At 57.2% G+C, this 20,093-nt stretch overlaps 1 protein-coding gene across 1 annotated transcript; it reads right to left on the reverse strand.

Moving 5' to 3' along the window:
- Positions 1–499: 499 nt before the first annotated feature.
- Positions 500–18,826, reverse strand: NGFR (nerve growth factor receptor). Its single transcript, XM_037809288.1, has 6 exons — positions 18,643–18,826; positions 12,053–12,194; positions 8,621–8,980; positions 4,694–4,946; positions 3,391–3,551; positions 500–2,731 (listed from the first exon to the last, which is right to left on the reverse strand). Exons 1-6 carry the CDS (start codon positions 18,703–18,705, stop codon positions 2,430–2,432), a joined length of 1,281 nt encoding a protein of 426 aa, XP_037665216.1. The 5' UTR covers positions 18,706–18,826; the 3' UTR covers positions 500–2,429.
- Between the last annotated feature and the right edge of the window lie 1,267 nt (positions 18,827–20,093).

Raw genomic sequence — 20,093 nt, forward strand, 5'->3', positions numbered from 1 at the left:
GGGCTGGCAGGAGCCTGGTTAGGACCTGCCTGGGAACACCCCGAGGGAGGGGCCTCCCTAACTCCAGGCCGGGCTAGTCAGCCTCCTGCCTGGCCATCTGGAGCCAGATCCTCTGTGTGTATGTGTGTGCGTGTACATGTGCGTCTCCCAAGCCATGTGGGTGGCTGGGAGCCGTGAGGTTATGACCTGGACCTCCTAGCAAACCCCTGGTGCCCTGTGGTCAGTTTCCCCTCTGACATCTGGTCAAGTTCACAGCTGGCCCATTTCCTGCATGGCCATTTTCACTTTCCTTCTCCAAGATCTGGGGGCAAAGGGCCCCATTCCTTTTTCCATGTCACTGAAATTAACTCCGTGGCTGGATTTCTGTTAAACTTCCCATTTTTGTGAGGAAAAAATAGGACAGAAATTCATTGAGTGGGAAATTATACCTGGGTCCCTTCCCCAAGCAGACACCCCCAACCACCTCTAACCACGTGTACTTTCAGAAAATCTCTTTGCATGATTTTTCTTTCTTTGCTATTTAATGTTCATCATTTATGTTTTATGTGTAGGTTTCAGGAGGGCCCAAGAAATGATTACACAGGATGCAACTGGAACGTGTCAGGGAGGGTGACGAGGGGTCTGGAGCTTGCCGCCCCCAGCCGGTAGAGCAAAGGGTTCCATCTCAGCCCAAAGGGAGGCAAGAGGGACCCCGGAACCAAACACATGCTAAAACATACTTGCAAACCCGCCCCCTACAACCCCCTTCCCATCCTCCCCAACCGCTGGAGAGGAAAATAAATACACCCAGACACTGTGTCATCCCCTAGGTCCACAGACGAGGGGCCACACGTGGGTTCCCTCCTCCTGCCACACACTGAGGTCAAAGAAAGCCATCCACATATGACGCTCCTAGTCCCTTACACAGGTCGGGGAGGGGGAGGGCAGTTGTCAGCGTACCCTCCCCCCCGGGCTCATTCATGCTAAGCAGCGGGGGAGGCACACTGCTTCCAACATCAAAGGCAACAGAGCTGGCCAGGAGGGAGTGGGAACGCCACTGAGACCTCATGGCCCCTTTCTGGAACCAAGCTAGGGGAAAAACTAGCCTTTGTGGGGCCCTCCAGACTCTGGAGCGACCCTGGGCAGGATACAGCCCCACTCAGGTCCCTCTGGCTGCATTCCTGCTCTTGTCCGCTTTTCTTCAGCTCAACTGGAATGAGCCTTCGGGCCCCGCCAAACTGCTCGCAGGGCAGGGGAGGATGGGGTGGGGGGAGGGCATTCCTCCACGTGCAGGCCCTTGGAAGACAGACGCCAGCTCAAGCTTCAGCAGTCCTTGGCCCGCTAAACCCGGGGGCGAGGAGACAGCACACAGAGCTCAACTCCCTCCGATGCTTCCCTGGCAGCTGCCCTGGGCAGGATCCGGCCTCAGCCCCAGAGAAGGAACTCTTGGAGGAGAGCAAGATTTCCCATCCAGCATGTGTGTGTTGCAGGAGTTGGGGGTGGGGGTGGGCTCCTTGGTCACTGACCCCCAGGGATGATTTTAGGGAAAGATGCTGCCCGTGTTGGCCCTGGGGACACAGCACACCAGTCCTTTCTCTGGCATGGATGCCCCTCCAACATGCCTGAGGGAAGCAGCGCCCCTTTCCGCAAATCCCACACCTGACTCGGATCACGATGGATTAATGGCCCAGGCCTTGGGCAAAACATCCCGTGTCTGCAGGGGGCTCGACAGGCCAGGAGACGAAGGAGGGCGGAGCAGACTTGGCTTCCAGACACTGAGACACTTTCCGGGGAGTCGCCTGCCCCCTCCCCCAACCCTCCAACCAACCTGAGGTTTCAGCCCCTCGTTCCGAGAGGAGGGGGCCAGCCCACCCTTGGCCTCCACAGAGCTGGGTGGCTTTGGGCTAGTCACTGCCTTTCTGGGCCTCACATCCTGTATATAAGGCGAAGGAAGAGGCACAGTTTTCAAATTTCCCTTCCAGCTCCAGCCTCCTCTCACGCCAAGGGGGTGGCAGCGAAGGAGCCGTGGGGGCTCCAGCCCTATGATGCTCCCAAGTCCCCCAAGTTCACAGTGGCAAGTCTGCAGCTCTGGTTCCTCAGCCCCTCCCTCCGAGTCTCCGGGGCCTTGTCGCCATCTCCCAACACCATCTCGGGTGTCAGCCCCCCGGTTACAACAGCTGCTAAGGTGGGAGGGGGCTGGCCTGCCCGGGGACATGGGAAGAAGGGAGTAGAAAGCCTGAGGGGGAGATGGGGCAGGGGCAGGGGTGGGTGGGGGAGACAGCAGGGCACCGGCTCCCAGAAGAGGGCGCGTGACCCGGAGAGAAGGGACCACATGGGGAGCAGGGAGGGCTGTGGTCCGGGGGCCCGGGCTCCGGAGCCCTGCCCAGGGGTTGGCTGGAGCGGCGTCAGGCGTCGGAATGTGGGGGCAGGGCGGGGACTCCCTGGTGGGCTCACACGGGGGATGTGGCCGTGGACTCGCTGCACAGGCTCTCCACGATGTCGGCGCGCTGGATGCGGCGCAGGGCGGCCAGGAGGGCGTCGAGCGTCGCGCTGTCCTGGGCGGCCCAGCTGGTGAGCAGGGCGCGGACCGGGCAGGCCTCGCGGGTGAAGGAGTCTATGTGCTCGGGCTGGTAGCCCAGCTCGCCCGCCAGGTGCCGCCAGGTGTCCCCCGCGGAGCCGTTGAGCAGCTTCTCCACCTCCTCCCGCTTGGCCGGGGGCAGGCTGCTGTAGAGGCCTCCGTCACCCTTGAGGGCTGCCGAAAACACAGAGGGGGCTCAGGCTCTCCCCGCTGCACCCACCCCCACTGCATCTCCCCCCCACTCCCAGCACACAGAGGGGGTGGCACCTGGGGTAAGGCCCAAAAGGGGTCGAGGCCCTTCTCCCAATCTGGGGGTGCCCGGAGGGCCTAGAGACAGAGGGATGACCAAGATGACATCCTGGATGGGCGACAGGGCTGTGGAGGGGCCTGGAGGGTGCGGACTCGTTGTCCCCTCCTTGTTCACAGCTCCAGCACTTGCTCCACTACCCCCTGTCCCCCAGCAATTAATCCTCAGAGGAGACAGAACTTGTCAATCCCAGACTCAAATGCAGCAAGTGTCCTGGAGCCGGGCTGTGGGCCAGTAATTAGGGTACATAATTAACTACTTGTTCCCCCAGAAGTCCAGGGCAGGAGGCTAATTGCAGCCACTTTGGGGGAGTAATTAGCCCCAGGGGGGACAATTAGCTTGATGAGTCTGGTTGTTACGACTTGTAAAAGCCTCCACATCCCAAGTTATCCTATTGGGAAGGACCCTCCCATCCTTCCCCACAGAGCCCACCGTTAGCCAGCCCCTCCGGCAGTCCTTCCTACAGTCTAACCATTGTCCCTCCAGTTCTCCCTGCCTCAGCTCCCCACCTGCCCTCGCTCCTCACCCTGGCCTGCGGCCGTCTGCGTGTGGGGCTGCTGGTCATGCAGGCTCTGGCTGTCCACAGAGATGCCGCTGTCGCTGTGGAGCTTTTCTCCCTCGGGTGGGGGTGTCTGGTTCACGGGCCGGCTGTTGGCTCCCTGCTTGTTCTGCTTGCAGCTGTTCCACCTGGAGCCGGAGGACAGGCCCAGACTCAGGGCTCACGGGCTGCGCTCGCCGATGGGGTCAGGGGCATGGTAGGGGCTCAATACAACCCCAACCACCGTATCTAAGGTTCTGGTTTCTTTCCATATCTGTCCCCGGCCTACACTGAAAGCTCCCTGAGGGCAGAGGGGGCTCTCGGGGCTGGATACATACCGAAGGCAGTCAATAAATGTTCATGGAATGAATGGTGTGCAAATAAATGAATTCCTAGGAATTCCGCTTCTAGCAATCTACCCTTCTAAAATATTTCCACATGTGTGCAGAGAGATATATATAGATTTCCTCTGCTATTAGAAGCAATAGCAAAAAACTGAACACGAATCAAATGTCCATCAATAGGGTACTGGTTAAATAAATTATGGTTCATCCATATTATTGAATGAGTGGCTACAGACAAGCAGATAATTTTTACATCCTGAGAAAAGTTCTCCCAGGGGAGATTATGTGAAAAAGTGAGTGTAGCATATGTATAGTATGATCTCACAGATGTTTTAAAAAATAAAAACCTGTGTGTTTATGTATAACTATAAAAAATTTTATATACATGTGTTTGGAAATGCACAGAAAATAGCTGGGAAAGATCCATTCCGAAGAGACTCCAGTGAGGAAAGGAGTAGGATTTGGCGAGGTGAAAAGGGACTTTTTTACTTCTTGCTTTAGCGACGTTGCCTTGTTTGCATTTTCCCCAACAAGCATGTATTACTTCAATGATTTTTTTAAAAGAATGAAAAATGCATTTAAAAATGTAAAACCCCTTCTGGAAATTCTTGCATGTCCTGCATACCCGGGTGTGTGTGCCACGGGATCCCACGTGCAACACAGGTAGCCGTGTGGGTGAGTGGCTGGTAGAGAAAGCTCTCTGTGGGTGCAGCTGGGCATGGGCCCCGGGAGGGGAGCAGTATTGGGGATGGAGAGGTGCTGGGGCCAGGACAGGACAGGGGGTTCCCCTTCCTCACCCCCTGCTGACCTGCCACACCTTAGGCTGATGGTGAGTGAGGTGAGCTGGGTTTGGGGTTGAGTTAAAAGGGCGTGTGTGTTCAGGTCAAGATCAAAGCAAAGCCCTCCTTGAGAGGGAAGGTCCCCCTCTCCGTCCCCCACCCCCTCACCTCTTGAAGGCGATGTAGGCCACAAGGCCCACCACCACAGCGGCCAGGATGGAGCAGTAGACAGGGATGAGGTTGTCCGTGGTTCCTCGGGTCACCACGGGCTGGGAGCTGCCCATCACTGTGGTCACCACATCTGCCACCGTGCTGGCTCCGAGTTCTAGCTCTGGAGGTCCGTCGGGCTCCTGGGTGCTGGGGGCTGGGCTGTCTGAGCCCTCCGGGGGCGTGGCCCGTGTCATCCAACGGCCCGGGATCTCTGGGAGAAAGGATTGCAGGAGTGAGGCCCCTGTCCACCCCACAGATCCCCCTCTCATGTTCTGACCACTCCTCCTTCCTGAGTCCCCATCCCTGGCTCTGGGTGCTTGTGTGCATGATGCTATGATGGTGGAGGGAGTTCAGTGGACCAGGGTCCCTGTGAGCCCTGTCTCTGCCTTGGCTGTGTGACTCCGGACCAGTCCCTTCTCCTCTCTGGGCCTCAATTTCCCCATCTATAGAATGGGAATATTCTCCAAGCTTCCTTCCATCTTGGGCATGGTTGTAGTCCTAGAATTCTACTCGGCCTCCCCTGGGTAACCAGAAGCCTGGCATGGAGGTGAGCAAATGTAGAAGGGGGGTATGCCACAGGGAAGCATCAAGATGGAATCACTCTGCGGAAGTGTCACAACCTCTCTAGCTGCAGGTTGCCCCAGAGGACCCCAGACTGCCTTGTCCTGAGGAAGGATGGGAGGCTCTCAGGTCTGGCCAGAGAGGTACCTGCCCCCACACCACCACCCGGGAGCTGGCACGCAGCCCTCCCTTTCTGTCTCTGATGCTCCAGGCTCTAGGTTTGGGTGGGGTGGGGTGGGGTGGGTGCCCAGCTGGCTTACTTCCCTCCAGCCAGTTCTTTCCCAATGCCCAGCCTCCCTTTCTGTTTCCTGTCTGATTGGAAGCCCCCTTGGGCAGGGAGCAGACCTCAGGTGGAGGAAGCACCCAGAAAGCAGGCACTGTCTCGGGGGAGGAGCCTGTGCCTCGCCACCCACCTCGGCCCCCTCTCATGCCAGCTGGGCGTGGCCAGCCTCCCTGGCTGGGGACCCACCATCTCCTGGCACCAGTGGGAGGGATTTTCCATTTTGCCATCCAGCAGGGGCAGTGCTGGGGGTTGTGGGCTCTGGAAGGCCTGGGGGTACGTGTCTGGGCAAAGTTGCCCACCCCATCCATCCTCGCTTCCCATGCTTGGGGCAGGGAGGGAAAGCAGATAGGACATGCCAACGGGGTAAAGAGGAGGGCACCTTGCTTCCCAGCCCACTGTCTGCCCACCCAAGTTGGAGTTGAAGCTCCTCACCGGTCTGGGCCTCCTCAGTTCAAGGGGCATATGCTTCAAAGGCCCCTGTTTTCAGTGCCTTCTGAGGCCCCTAGATGTGAATCTGGAATCCATCTGGCTGATAGTGGGGAGGGGCTGCCGTCTGCCACCCCATCCCACCCTCCTGCATCTCAGTCCAGGGAGGAGGTGGACAACATAGGGTGGGAAGTGCAGGGGACAGCCCTGCATTGGCATTGGCCATGGGGGTCTTCTCTTGCCCTGCTAGGGGACTGGGCAAGTGGAGGGGGCGGCCTGAGCCCAGAGACTGAAGGTACAGCTCAGCTGAGCCGTACCCCAGCCCAGAGGCTGAAGGGTGTGGGAGGGGAAGGGATGTGGGACTCGGGCCATCATGAGAGTTGGTGAGCAGGGGGGAAGGGCAGAAGGAGGACCCTAAGAGGTTAGAGGAGCTGAGGACAGCCCTGTCCAGGGTGCTTTTTCCTCTCTCCAATCCCCTCTGTTGGGGGCAGGAGGATGAGATCCAGATGTGGCGCTGTCCATCAGCATTTCAACCCACTAGGCCCTTGGCTGGTCCTGACAGGCGTTTCCGGAGTGGGAGCTGTCAGACTTGGGAATGGAAGGAGGGACCGGGTTACCCTCCCTAAACCCACATCTCACTGGGGCAAGGGGTAGTAGCCCTTGTCCTCAAGGGCAGGTGAGTCACCACGTTGACGCTGGAAATGTATAAGCAGGAAAGTATGGTATGGGGGGGGGGGGTGTGGGCAAGGGAACCAAGAATCAAATCCCATTTCCTGAAATGGTCCCTCTGCCCCCAAGCTGACATTTAACCCTTTAGAGGCCAGAGCTGAAAGGAGAGAGAGGCCAGGATAAACACACCCCTCAGAGGGTACCTTCTCCCTTGGGGTGGCTGGGAACATAGGGTGGCATCTGGGAGGAGTCTGTGAACGCCCCAAAAAGCAGATCCCGTCCCTTCTCCAGCCACCACCCTTCTTTGCCCTAACCGCGCCCCTGACTAAGTCTCCCCTCCTGCTGGTCCGGACTTGCCCGCGGATCGTGGATCGGGAACTGGGCGGCTACGTGCCGCCCAGCTGCTGAAACGCCCTCCCTCTTCTGCCTGGCGCCTGGCACCACTTGCCTATCTCCTAGCCCAGGGCAATCGCCACTGGAACCAGCATGTTCTGTCTGTCCTCCCCCTCCCCCCATGCAGGAAGCTTCACACATATACCTGGCCTCAGCTCAGCCTAAAAGCCCTCTCCACCAGCAGCGCCCAGAGCTGGAGATCTTGGGATGTGGGAAGGAAGGCATGGGCATGTTGGAGCCTTGCCAGACTGGAAGCTCCCCAAGGGCTGGGATGTATTTCTCTCATCCAGCTGGCGCTGACTGAAGGCAGAGGTGGTGCTGCTTCCATCAGAATAGGGGTTCCCCAAAGTTAGGGCTGTGTTCTCCTGCAGCTGGGGACCAAGTGCTGAGACCGTGTCTCCCTCATCAGACTGGGGCTCCCCAAGGACAGAGGATGTCTCTCTCCCATCAAACTGGGGGCTCCCTGCAGGATGGGCTGTGCTGACTGCTCAGACAGAGGGCTCCCTAAGGGTTAGGATCCCAAAGGGAAATAGCTAAATGGGCACACGGCTCCAGGGTGATGGACCGAAAAGGAAGGCATGGCAAACCTCTCCCTGCAGTGGGAAAGTCCAGCCACCTCCCTGAAAATGGACATTACCAACCAGAGACCAAAACAGCTCTGCCCTGGCACAGGGCTCCTCCCACCATCTCCTAGGGGTCCTGTGCCTGGCTAAGGTGGGCATAACCTGCCTCCCTCCACGCAGGACCTGAGAGCCCTCTGTACACATCCTGCCTCACTCTCAGGCTTCCCAGCCCTGGGCCTGCTGCTCCTCTCCCTTCTTCCTCTGCCCCGAAGCCTCTCCTCCCACCTACCTCCTAGGGGTCCCTGTGTCCAACCTCATCCTTCACTAGGTTGTCACAATGACTATCAACCCCTCCCCAGATACCACACTTTGAAGTGGGCCAGCCACCTCCCCTAACCTACAACAACCCCTGGCCCCAGGACCAGTGAGGAAACAGGTCTGAGACAGGAGTGACCTCCCCAGCTTCACTCAGATGGATTCCAGCCCAGGGCCCCGAGGGCAGGCGAGCTGCAGAGCCACAAACCACCATGGACCTAGACCAGGCCTCACAAAAGGGTCCCTACTCCTGAGGGGCCTGAGGCTCTTTTTCCAGTTCAGAAAGCTGCCTCCTCTTTGCTCTAGCCAGAAATACCCCAGGCCAGGGTGGCCACCTTCCACCTTCTTCTCTTCTCTCCTGCCTCTCGGATTGCTAGCTGGCAGCCACAGATGATTAAAGCCCTGGGAAATGAGTTACAGTGCAGCAACTGCAGCCTGGGAGGATGGTAAGGGCTTTCCAAACAGCCCAAAGAGGGAAATACTGAACCGAGTCCTTTGGTGAGAAAAGGAGGGGGGAACCACCTTCCCGCTCAGGTTACCCAGGAACAGACCTGGGTTCAGGGAGGGGGCCCACTGGCTCAAGGTCACAGAGCTTCCCTGGCAGGCCGGGAGGGGCCCTTCGCCACCCCCAGGGTGCCCTTCCTCACGCCTCCTGCCCCCGAGCTGCGCGCTCACCCTCGCACTCGGCGTCGGCCCAGCGCGTACACTCGCGCAGCTGCCGCTCGGTGTCCTCACACACGGTACAGGGCAGGCACGGGTCCACGTGGTTGGCCTCGTCGGAGTATGTGCCATCGGGGCACTCCTCGCACACGGTGTTCTGCTTGTCCTGGCACGAGAACACCAGGCCCGAGCCTGCCTCGCACACGCGACACGTCTCGCAGCGACCAGTTGTCTCGTCCTGGTAGTAGCCGTAGGCGCAGCGGCACACGGCGTCGTCCGCCTCCACGCAGGGCGCTGACATGCTCTGCAGCCCCACGCATTCGGTGCACGGCTTGCACGGCTCGGTGGCGCTCACCACGTCTGAGAACGTCACGCCTGAGAGGAGAGGGGTGGCAGGGGAGCCGCAGGCACAGAATTCAGCCACCTGCCCGTTGGGCGCTGCTGCTACCGTGGAGCACAAGCCCCTGCTGGGGCTGGAGCTCCTCCCCCTCCCCTGCTAGGGTGCTGACCTCTTCATTCAGTCTCTCCGCTCATTGACACCCCCGCTCCTCCCAAGGGTCGCTGATTGCCTGCTGTGAAAGGTCAGGAACCCCACCCCCGTGGCCTTGGAAGCACCAGCCCTGAGGCTCCATGGAGTAGCCCAGCTGGGGCCAGTAAATTCCCTGGCAAATCCCCTTAGAGAGTTTCCAGCACTGCACCCTTGTTCCCAGCACGATTAAGGAATAATCTAAGCGTGGTTCCCACCCAGCCCTCCCCGCGGGCCAGAGCTGGGCTGTGAACCCAGCCACTAGGGAGCCTCCCCGCCTCTGCTGCCCTCTGTACCCCCCACCCCCACCCCCACACACAGGTGAGGGCTCGCTCAGGTGTGGCAGGAATGGAGTAACAAGGGTTAGACAGCAGAAATTCCCACCCATGGCTCTACCCCAAGCTGCTGAAGGGCCTGACTCGAGGGTGGAGATGGGGCTCCAGGCAAGAAAGTTCAGGTACAGCAGGAGGGATTGAAGCTAGAAAGCAAGAAGGACTTGCATATATAGTCCTCTGCCCTTTCAGCTGGCATAAAGGGAGATTTCCAAGCTCACTCTTGACTCATGTTCTCTTAATTAATGGATGTGAGCTCCAGAACAAGGAGCGGAGGTGGGCTGCGTGTGCAGGGAGGGGAGGGCACAGGGCCAGGTCGTCTTCGCCCTTCCAGGGAGTGTGGCGAACTCTGGATGTGCCCACCTCAGTCTGAGAGGATGGACCATTGCTCCAAAGCAGGAAGAGCCTGGATTTAGGAACTTGAGAGCCAGGGAAGGAAGGAGCACTCCGAATGTGGAAAGAGAAGAGACTAGGGTCCCATCGGAGGGAAATGGAGGCCTGCCATGGAGTCCAATGTCTACATTCGCTAAAGGCATCAGAGATAGGATGGAGAACAGGGTCATTATCTTGGGGAGGGGAGGAAGGCAAACAAGATAAAAAGAAGTGAAAGGGGCAGAAAGTTGGGAAAAGGGAAAAAAGGGCAGAGGGAAAAGGGCCTGGAGGGATGCTTCTGGTTCCAAAGTCAGTTCCGGCACAGGGGCCCCTGTGTTTCTCTATTCTTAGGGAGAAGGGTCTGGCTTCAAAACCTGGTTTCATTATTTATTAGCTGTGTGACCCTGGATGTTTTACTTAACCTCTCTGAGCTTTGTTTTCTTTCCCTGTAAAATAAGGGATAATATATCTCCACTCACAGGGCTGTGGTGAGGAATAAATGAAATTTGGTGTATAAAGCACTCGACACACAGCAGGGATTCTACAAAGGTTGGACCCCATGGGCTGAGCAGTGACACATACAGGGGAACTTCAGTGGCGGAGAAAGTCAGACAGCAGAAAGGACTTGCAGACAGAAACAGCTGAGAAAGGATGTGCAATCTAGACACAAGAGTGTCCTATCAGTCTGAATGGTGTAGGCACGGGGACAGATAGAGTCACACATGGAGGGGAAGGTGGGAGCCCTGCCCATGGGAAAACACAGAAAATTAGCAGAAAACTCCTGAGAGACAGTTTTAGGGGGTGTGAAAAATGTGGTCTTTTTGGCAGAGAATGAAGGCAGGCACTTAATGGGTTTCCTTGTGGAAACATTTTGAGGATGGAGAGAAAGTCCACCAGGGTCTCCATCCCATAAAGCAGGCTCGTAAAGGCGCCTGTTAACACAGCTGGAGGAGGGAGGGGAAGGGGGGTTCTGCATCTGTCTCTGAGCAGGCCTGTGCGCCCAGCTCCCTCCCCTTCTGCAGGGCTCCTCCACCCTACCTCAGGACCCTTCCACAGAAGGGTGTGGGGTCCCACCCCAGGAGGTTTAGGTCCTGGTGAGGAGAGGCCCCAGGCTGGGGTCTATGAGAGGAGAGAGGCCAACTGCAACGGGTCCAGGGTGGTCTCTGGTTGGCTAACCCTGCCCTGGGATGGACGCCCAGAGCATATGGCCAGATGAAGGGTGGCCAAGGCCCTGCAGGGTGTCCAGCCTCCCCACCCAATCCCAGGAGTGCCTCAGCTGGGGGAGGAGAGGGGTGGAGTTACAGGACCCACAGGTGGGAAAATGGGCTTTGGGGCAAACATAGGAGCTGGGGCTGCCTGAAGGATGGAGAGGCTGTATGTGGTGGTGGGAGATTGAGAGGGAAGACTAGGCAGGCAGGGGAAAGGGGAAAGTTGCCAGCCCTGGATCCCACCCAGCCCTCCAGGTGGGCACTGAACACCAGGTAAAAGGCAGGTGATAAGCGAAAGTTTTCTAACGACTGGGGGCATCTAGCAGAGATGGAGACTCCTGACCCAAAAACACAGAGAATTCAGATCCAGAGAAGGCTGGGATCAGGCAGCCCACACCCACTGTGCCATGAGCCCTGGAAGACGGTTTTCTCTCCCTATGGATAGGAATGGCCACAGCTCCTCCTGCCCCACATCATGACATCACCCCATAGTAAGGATCTCTTTACTGTGCTCTAACCCGTCCCTGCTGCTGCAGCAAAAGCTTTGCTTCCTGGGTCAAAGCTGAAGAACAGTTAGCCTGGGGGGCAGGGTAGCCACACCCTTCCTGGGATCCCCCAAGGTCAGTCTCCAGGGCAGCCAGGATTTGATCGTCCTCCTCCTCCCCCCAAACACGCCGAGGGAAGTGGCAGCCATTGATTTTGCAGGGCAGATATTTTTAGCTGGTCTTAGCATCAGCTTCTCCCCCTTGCTTGACCACGCTCCTTTACAAGACCTCTCTGCTTGGGGGCTGGGAAGGGGCACAACTTGGGGCTCCCCCCATCAGGTCCCTCTCCTCCCTCTGCATAGGTCCTTCATCCATTCTCAGCTTCTCTTTTCAGCCTCCTATACTGGGCCCCTGCAGTGATGTGCAGGGAACTTCCAGGAGGCAGAGTACATGTAAGGCGTCCATGGCCGTGCTCCCCTCCATCCTCCCCACCCCTACCCCCCCAATCCATGCCCCATACTCACTGTCCAAGCAGGGCTCACACACTGTCTGGTTGGCTCCACAAGGCTGGGCCATGCCCTCGCCCAGGTTGCAGGCTTTGCAGCACTCCCCACTGTGGGTGTACAGGCCCGTGGGGCATGCCTCCTTGGCACTGCTGAGGGACACCTGGGGGTGCAGAGTAGAGGGTCAGACTAGGGAGAGAAAAGAGGGGAGGGGCGTCTTCTGATGCCTTCTATTGGAACCACCTGGATTGGGATGAACTCACCAGGGAGGCATTAGACACATCAAAGCCGGTGGGGAAGAAAGGCAGTGGGGGACAGTGCACCCCTACAGGCTCCTGGGGGCGTGAGGTCAGAGACTCAGATGCTGACCTTTTGCAAGTTCATCTTGGGGTTACAGCAACTCCTGGATTCCCAAGGATACACCACATGGGGGAGGGGCCTGAGGCCCAACAGAGGGGCTTCAGGCAGGGATCTTATGAATGGCTGGATAGGTTGCAGCTTACACAGGGCTCCCAGCCAAGGGGACGACTGGGGGCTGAAATCCAGCCCATACTCCACTCGCTAAGCTGTGCACCTGCAGGGCTGCATCTGCCCAGAGGGCTGCTTTTATCTAACTCACACAAAAGCTAGCAGGGCCCTACTCCTGGTCCCTAACTCCACCAGGTTAAATATCAAATGGAAAGTGTTTGAAGCCAAGAGCACAAGGCAGAGAGTAGGGGCTTGGGCCCAAATCCTGACTTTGCACTCAGGGTGCTGTCCGCCCTGCCCTGCCTCTCGGAGTCTATGTTCTCTCCACCCACACAGAGATGGTTACAGCTCGGTGCCAGGGTGAAGGACCAGCCAATCGGCTAGAGGGAGAAAGGGGCGCCTGTTATCAATGACGAGGAAGTGGCTGCTCTCCCCATTCAGTGGCCCTGCTCCGCCAGGGTTTGATTTCCAACCACCAGCCCTCCCCTCTCACCCTGCCCCCCACACAGCCACTGGGAAAAGTCTGGAACCAGGGGAAAGGGGAGTCAGATTCTTGCTGCTGAAGCATCTTTGCTAAAGGATGGAACAATTTAGCACTGGATTCCCTGGAGGGAGGGGCTGCTGGAGGCTGCTTTATATTTCTGTTCCTTTAAAAAAAAAAAAAAATCCTAATGTCTAATAAAACTCCAAAGCATGCCTTCCCGGCCCCAAACCATGCAACCCCTATTTAATGGGGAGAGGAAATATGGGCTCTTGGGTTGTGGAATCAGAAGGGAGCTTTACAAGGTCATTTTGAGTATGCCTCTGCTTTCACATCGGCTGGACTATGACCAAGCTACTTGCTTCCTTCAATCCTTTAAAATATCCTGAGCCCCCACTAGGGTTTGTTTTTGTGGGGAGGCAACAGAAGAGGCAGGGTGGGGGAAGGATCAGACTTGGGGGTATGTGGGGAAGGTCCGGGCAGTGAAGGAGGAGGGAAATTGGTGTCACCACCCTCTCCTCCCAGGTGGCAGCAGCTCACAGTGCCGGTAACATCTGCAGACCAGGAGCCCTGGGGCTCCCAGATGCAGCATTCCCTCAGGACGTGAGATTCCAGAGCGGTCTGTTCTGATTTCTTTTCATCCTCTAGGGCTATACTTAAATGTCACTTTCTCAGGGAATTGGTCCTGTCGCCCCCACCCCTCCCAGGTTAGGCCGAACTGCCCTGTTAGAGGCTCTCTCTGCCCACCCCTCTGGTCTGTTGGTTGTCAGCTGTCTGAGGGTGGAGCCTGTGGGCGCCCCAGCATCTAACACAGTGCCCGGGACATAGCAGGGACCCAACAGGTAATTTTATGGAATTTAAGATCATGAAAATACTCTGTGACCTCAACTAACTAGAACTCCGGGGGAATGGCTCTTTCTGGAGAGCTGGGTTCGCTCGTCTAATCATCTCATGGTTTTCATTTTACCCATTCTCTGTCTCTAGAACATACCTTCACGATTTTCCCATGACTCAGGGTTTACACCAGCGATTATTCTGGGCTGCAATGCAGTGAAGCTCCTGTGTTCTTCATCCCAAGCTACCACACTTGCATCTGAGTCCTCTTGTCAGCTTTTTAAATATGTTTTTTCCTGCCCATCCCTTCCTGTCCAAATATCCGCTGTCAGTTTTTGCTGCTACCAGCGTGTGACCTGAATCAGCCCTTCCCCCACCACTCTAATTTATTAGGTCTAATTGAATCTCTAGAAACTATATCACTAACCTTGTTTCAAAGGTGAGTGTAAATAGGATCTGAACCAGGAAGGGGCAGTTCTCTGAGTAAAATCTGTAAGCTATAATAGTGCCTCCCTCCTCAATGACTTTCGTTGCTCTGAATCCTGGCTCATCACTTATGAGCTGAGTGACCTGGGATGGGTTTTGAACGTCTCTGCGCCTCAGTTTCCTCATCGTTAGGTAATAACCTTCCCCTAGGGTTGCTGTAAGCATTTGTTGGTGTTTTGGGAGCCCTCTTTTCTCTTCCCCAAGGTTCCTTTATGGCTCTTGGTTAGTTCCAGTCAGGTGAGGCCGGTAGAGACCTGGGCCCTGCTACTGAGGGGTCTGTATGGTAGTCTCCCAGCAGCAGCTGGCAGACCTCTCTCTTCTCTCAAGTCTTGCATTTGGAGTAGGGGGCCACATAATTAATAATTACATGTTTCTGTGCTTGTTTTATTTTTCTTATTTTGTAAAATCCTAAATCTGGTATTTAACAGTATGTTACTTTGGGTAAGTTAGTTAATCACTCTAAATCTCAGTGTTCTCACCTGAAAATATTGGGTTGGTAATACCTACCTCACAGACTTGCTGTGAGAATGAAAAGAAATAATTTATGCAAATACAACTGGGATATAGTAGGGGTTCAACACTGTTAGTTATCAAAGAGGTGGCTTGTTTTAGGGACAGTGAACTACTGACCTGGGGTAAGAGGCAGTGAAAGGGGAGAGTTTGGCCACCCCAAAGAAAAGGAACCAACTGAGAGCAGGGGCAGGACAGATATCAGGAGAGACTTCCGGGAGAATCTGAAGAGGGCGTGGGACCAAAGAAAGATGGGGAATTGCCATTGTTAAAGTGAACTAGCTCAACAACTATTTGCTAAGAGTTTCTAATGAGATGTGGCCCCTGACCTCAGGGGGGTGGTGGTAATGGCAGTGGGGGGCACTGTCCGTTGAGGGAGAGAGATGTCACCCCAAACAAGTGCTCCAGAGGCCAAGATACTGAGGGGGAAAGACTTAAGGTATTGCCTTCATCCTTTTCTGACAGATGAAGAAACTGAAGCCTGGAGAGGGTCCAAGGCTGACCGATCTTTGGAGGCAGGGTGGGTGATGAGAGTACGGGCCAATTGCTCCAAAATCAGATCCAAAATAACCAGTTTACCAAAATGATAGACGCAACTTGCCTAACATTTTTATTTATTATACTTATTTAAAATTTGATAAAATGATTCCATCCCAGTTTCAAGAATGCTTGCAATTGTTTTTCTGATTTTTCAGCCTTTCAAGTCTTTTTAAGGAACCAAGGTGGAAATGCCCTCAGATGAATTGATTTTTAAGAATCTTTTTTTTTTTAATTTTAATTAGACAAAATAGAAAAACACACCAAAATAGACAAAGACAGCCTCAGCAAAGAGTTCCTTAGGTCACCAGAACCACAGCTAGGGCTGGAGGGCTTTCAAATACCTAGAGGGTCTTCTGAGGTTGATGCAAACCCAGGAAAGGCACCTGCCCCCCCTCTTACCCAAAGAGAGGTGTTGAGTTGGGGGCGGAGGGAGGGATGGGGCACAAATTAATGACCTAGGATGGAGTACTGTAGATACCTGAGGGAGGTGGAGGCTCTGGGCGCAGGGAAGGGGAATCAGATTCCAAATCTGTGGTACCAAGGACATGAGCATGGATCCCATTTCCAGGGTTGGTCAGGGTTCAGGGCTATGCATCGCCATGATCTAGAAGGGAGGTGCCATGCTGGCATAGGAGGAAAGAGTGGATTCCGAGCCAAACATCCTGGGTTCCAACAAGGGGCCACCCCGTGCTAAGCGGAGAAGCCTGGCGTCCTGCCTAAAAGTCGGGGAGGTTTCGCTTCCTCCATTGTAAAACGCGAGAAACTCTGCTGGGACTTTATAAGGATTAAATAAGGCAAGAGAAAGTACTCAGGCGTGCGTGGCACATAGTAGGCATTCAACATATTGAATTATTTCAGCCTGCCCACCCATGCCCCCCTGGGAAGAAACGAGGCGCGTGAGCCGGGCTGGGCTGGTACAATCGGGTGGGGGTCCCCTCCTCCCCCCGCCTCCCCGCCCGGCCTCTCCCGCCCGCCCATTTGCTGCCTTAGCTGCATCCCTATTAGGCGCATTAGCCAGCCCGGCGGCTCCGATTACAGACGTCTGAATGACAAAGTGCCTCCATTACCGGCGCGTCCCGCCAGCCGACCCGCCGGGACGCGCTCAGCCGACCCGCGGGGAAGCGCTCCGGTTTCAGCACTCTTGCCGCGGCCCAGGAAGAAACCCCGACCAAGGCGACGCGCCGAGTCGGCCACACAGAGCAGCCCGGGAGTCGAAGCTGCAGGAGGCAGATTGTGCGCAGGGCTCAACTTCCCGAGCCCCCGGGCCCTCCACGCCCAGCTTCCTCACTCCTCGGTCTCTTCTCTACTCGGGGGACACTCTCCTGCCCCGATCTGGAGCCCACCCGCCGCCCCTCCCGGATCCGCACTACTGGCCGCGGGGGTCCCGTCCCACCCACCCCGACCCAACCCCACCCCGGAGAAGCAGCTCCTCCGGGAAGCGTTAGTCAGCAAACGTGCCCGCAGTCATTCCCAAGACCCAGGACGAAGCCACAGGTACTGACAGCTCCAGGGGACCAGTGCTGGGATTAAAGAATAGGGCCCGCGTCCGAAGAGGGTCCCTGCCCACCGCATCCCTGTATTCATTCCACTGCGGACCTGGCTGTGGGGATGGGATCCACCCCGCCTCCACCCCCAACCCCCGGTGAAACGCGGCTCTCATCTCGGACTGAGGAGCCCGCTGCCCCTGAAGGGGTGCGGGGGAGACTGAGCTGGAAATCAGCTGCTGGGGCGTCTACCAATGACTCTGCCCCAACTTGCTTGTGGGATCTTGACCAAGTCGTTTAAATTCTCAGAACCTCAGTTTCCTCGTCTGTAAACGCAGATTTGGGGGCGCGATGCTCAGATGAGAGATGAAGAGGACAGCGAAAGTGAAGACGCCTCCTCCATTGCGAAACCATCCAGGGCGCTCAGTTTAAAGCCACAGACCAGATCACATCTCTTGAAAACCTTGTCGGAACCATTAGGAAGACTCGGACGCTTCGGGGACCTGCCGTCCTTTGCCGAGTCGGTGCTTAAGGACACGGCCAAAGAATCCGAGGCGTCCCGTGGCCCCCATCTCGCTCGGTGCCCAACGGCTGCCACCCAAAGTCGGGCGGGGCGCGGGTGGGATCCCGACCTTCCGCGGCTCAAGAGCGGGGGAGGAGGCGGGCGCGGCGCTCCAGTCCCGGAACTTAGTGGGGGGTGGTGCGCGGTCCTAGGCTCGGACGCAGCTCCGGGTGGCACAGCCCTCGTCCTGCAGCACCCCCTGCGGGCCGCCTGCCGCCTATGCCGCCCGAGACTGCGCTGCCTCGACGGTTCCCGCTAGCGCGCCTCACGCTCTGCACCCTGAGATCTGGCTGCGGCCAGGCCGGGTTGGGGGACGCCCGCTCCAAACCTCCGGGCCCTCTGCACTGCTTCACACCACAAGACCGCGCGAGTCGTCGGAGCCCGCCTGCCGTGGGGAAAACCGCAGAGCGAATTCGCCCCTGCGAAATGGGCGCCCCCCTCCCCGCCTGCCCAGCCGCAATTCGCAGAAAGAGCGCGGGAGACTTGCGGGAAACGTCCCCAAGTCTCCTCGGCATCTCCCTCCTTGTCCCACCATCCCTCCACGGGCAAGCAGGACCCTGACCGTTTTAGGGTCTGCAACCGGTTCTCGGTCCGCTTTCCGTTTACTTCCACCTCTCTACTCTCTTCGCCGTCGTCCCTTTTCTGCCCTCCCCAACCCATCTCTGTTCTCCTCTCAACTGCCCTCGCGCTCTCAGAACCTCTCCCTCCGATGCTCCTCCCCACCATTGTCTGGCAGGTCCCCATTGTCCGATGCCCGGTCCCCTCTGCCTCCAGTCCCTTCAACCTCTTCTCTCATTGTTCCATCCCTGCGCCTCCGGTTCCCTGCTTCAGCCCCGCGCGCCCCTCACATCTCCAGTCCCCGTTCCATTCCCTCTCCTCTCGCTTCAGTTCGGTGCCACCACCCTGCCGCCCCCTTGAGATCCAAAGCCCTCTTCCGAAGAACTCAATGCATCCAAGAGCCCCATGACACCTTCCTGGACACCCCTCTCAGCTCCTCCCGCCGTACCCGAAGACCGACATCCGTGCGCCTTTCTTGTCCACGTTTCTAACCTGGAACCCAGGGTCGCTTCTGCGCTCGGATAACGCCAGACTCTCCTCTGAGGCTCCGGCATCAGAGCCCCTCTCTCGCCACCCACTTCCTACTCTGGGACCCCGACACTCTGTCCTTTCCTCAGAGTGATGGCTCCCGGATCCCCTCGGGATTCCGATTCCTGAGAAGGAAGCGAGCTCCCCGGCTATCACTCACCCCCAGGAGCAGCAGCAGCAGGCGTGGCCCGTCCATTGCGCGGCCGGCGGCACCTGCCCCCATCACCCGCCTCGCTCCGCGGCGCGCGTCTTCCAGCTCAGTCCACTCGGCGGACCGATAGGGCTGCGCTGCGCTCCAGCGCCCGCCCGTCCGCCGGAGCTGGCTGAGCCTGGGCTCGCTCTGACTGCGGGCGGGAGGGGCTGGGTGAAGCCAGTGCGGCGGCCCCGCCTTCTCCTCGCCCCGCCCGCCCACCCCCGGAACCGCGCCCGCCCGCCCCGCCGCCTCCGGGAGAAGAGCGAAGGAGACAGGAGGGCTTGCGGAGAGCCGCGCCCGCGCGCCCTGGGCCTCAGAGCTTTTCAGCCACTCCGCCCCGGTACCCGGTGCCCGGCCCGTGCTGCTGCTCGTGGGTCCGGATACTGCCCATGAGCCAAGGTGTCCCTGTTGCGGCTCGCGTTTCTCTCCGGGTTCACTCGCTTACCCATCTTCCTCCGCCTCTGGCTTCAGCTTCTCTCCCGTGCACTGCTCCCTACCCAGCAGTTATCAGTAAGAGTGCCCACTGCCCGCCCCGCCCATCTCTCGCCCGCCCCAGTGCGGTGTTCTCTGTGCAAGGGCCTAGGGGGAAGGAGAGGTAGCAGGTGGCCTGACCCCGTGTGTGTGTGTGTGTGTGTGTGTGTGTGTGTGCGCGACCGCGCGCGCGTGTGCGCGCGCACTGCGCAGACATCCAGGAGGGAGTCCAGCCGACATCATTTGAATTCTCAAATGATGGATTTGAAGGGGTTACAGGTAGGTGTGCACACAAAACACAGGAATACACACACGTACACTCACATCTGTATATGTCCCTGCAGTCACATAAGCCCACACCATCCTGTTGCACACATGTACACCTGCACATTCTACATGTATGGCATGTGGGAAATCATTAACATGCGTATGCGTCTCCACACACATGCATTCTTGTCGCTCATGTAGACATAGCATTCAAACACACATGCTCATTTATACAGCCACATGCACGTGTACAATGTCATATATGTACAATTACACACCAGTCCCCACATGTATATAGTTTCTCACACATGCACACACACATTCATGGGCACACACACACCCATACCCAAACACACAGATACATCTTTAACAATATAGACTTTACTGGACCATTTCCATTAGAACACATGCTCCTGGCAGGCAGGGATGTTGCCTTCTTGTCTGGATGTCTGGTACATAGATGTTCAATAAAGTTCTGTAGAATGGAAGAAAAGGATAAGTGGTTGGACAGACTCACAGAGAAAGGATGCACTCTCTCTGTCCACCCACCCTGTAGATGCTGGGTGAGGGCAGGAGTCTCCAGGCAGAGACGCACTCTATCCCCAGGACTGTACTCGCCATGCCCTGGAAAGCTCTGCAGGCCCAAATCAAAGGCCTTTCCGACCCAGGACTGTGTTGAG

This window comes from Choloepus didactylus, chromosome 18 (assembly GCF_015220235.1).
Source record: "Choloepus didactylus isolate mChoDid1 chromosome 18, mChoDid1.pri, whole genome shotgun sequence".
NCBI classification, from domain to species: Eukaryota; Metazoa; Chordata; class Mammalia; order Pilosa; family Megalonychidae; genus Choloepus; species Choloepus didactylus.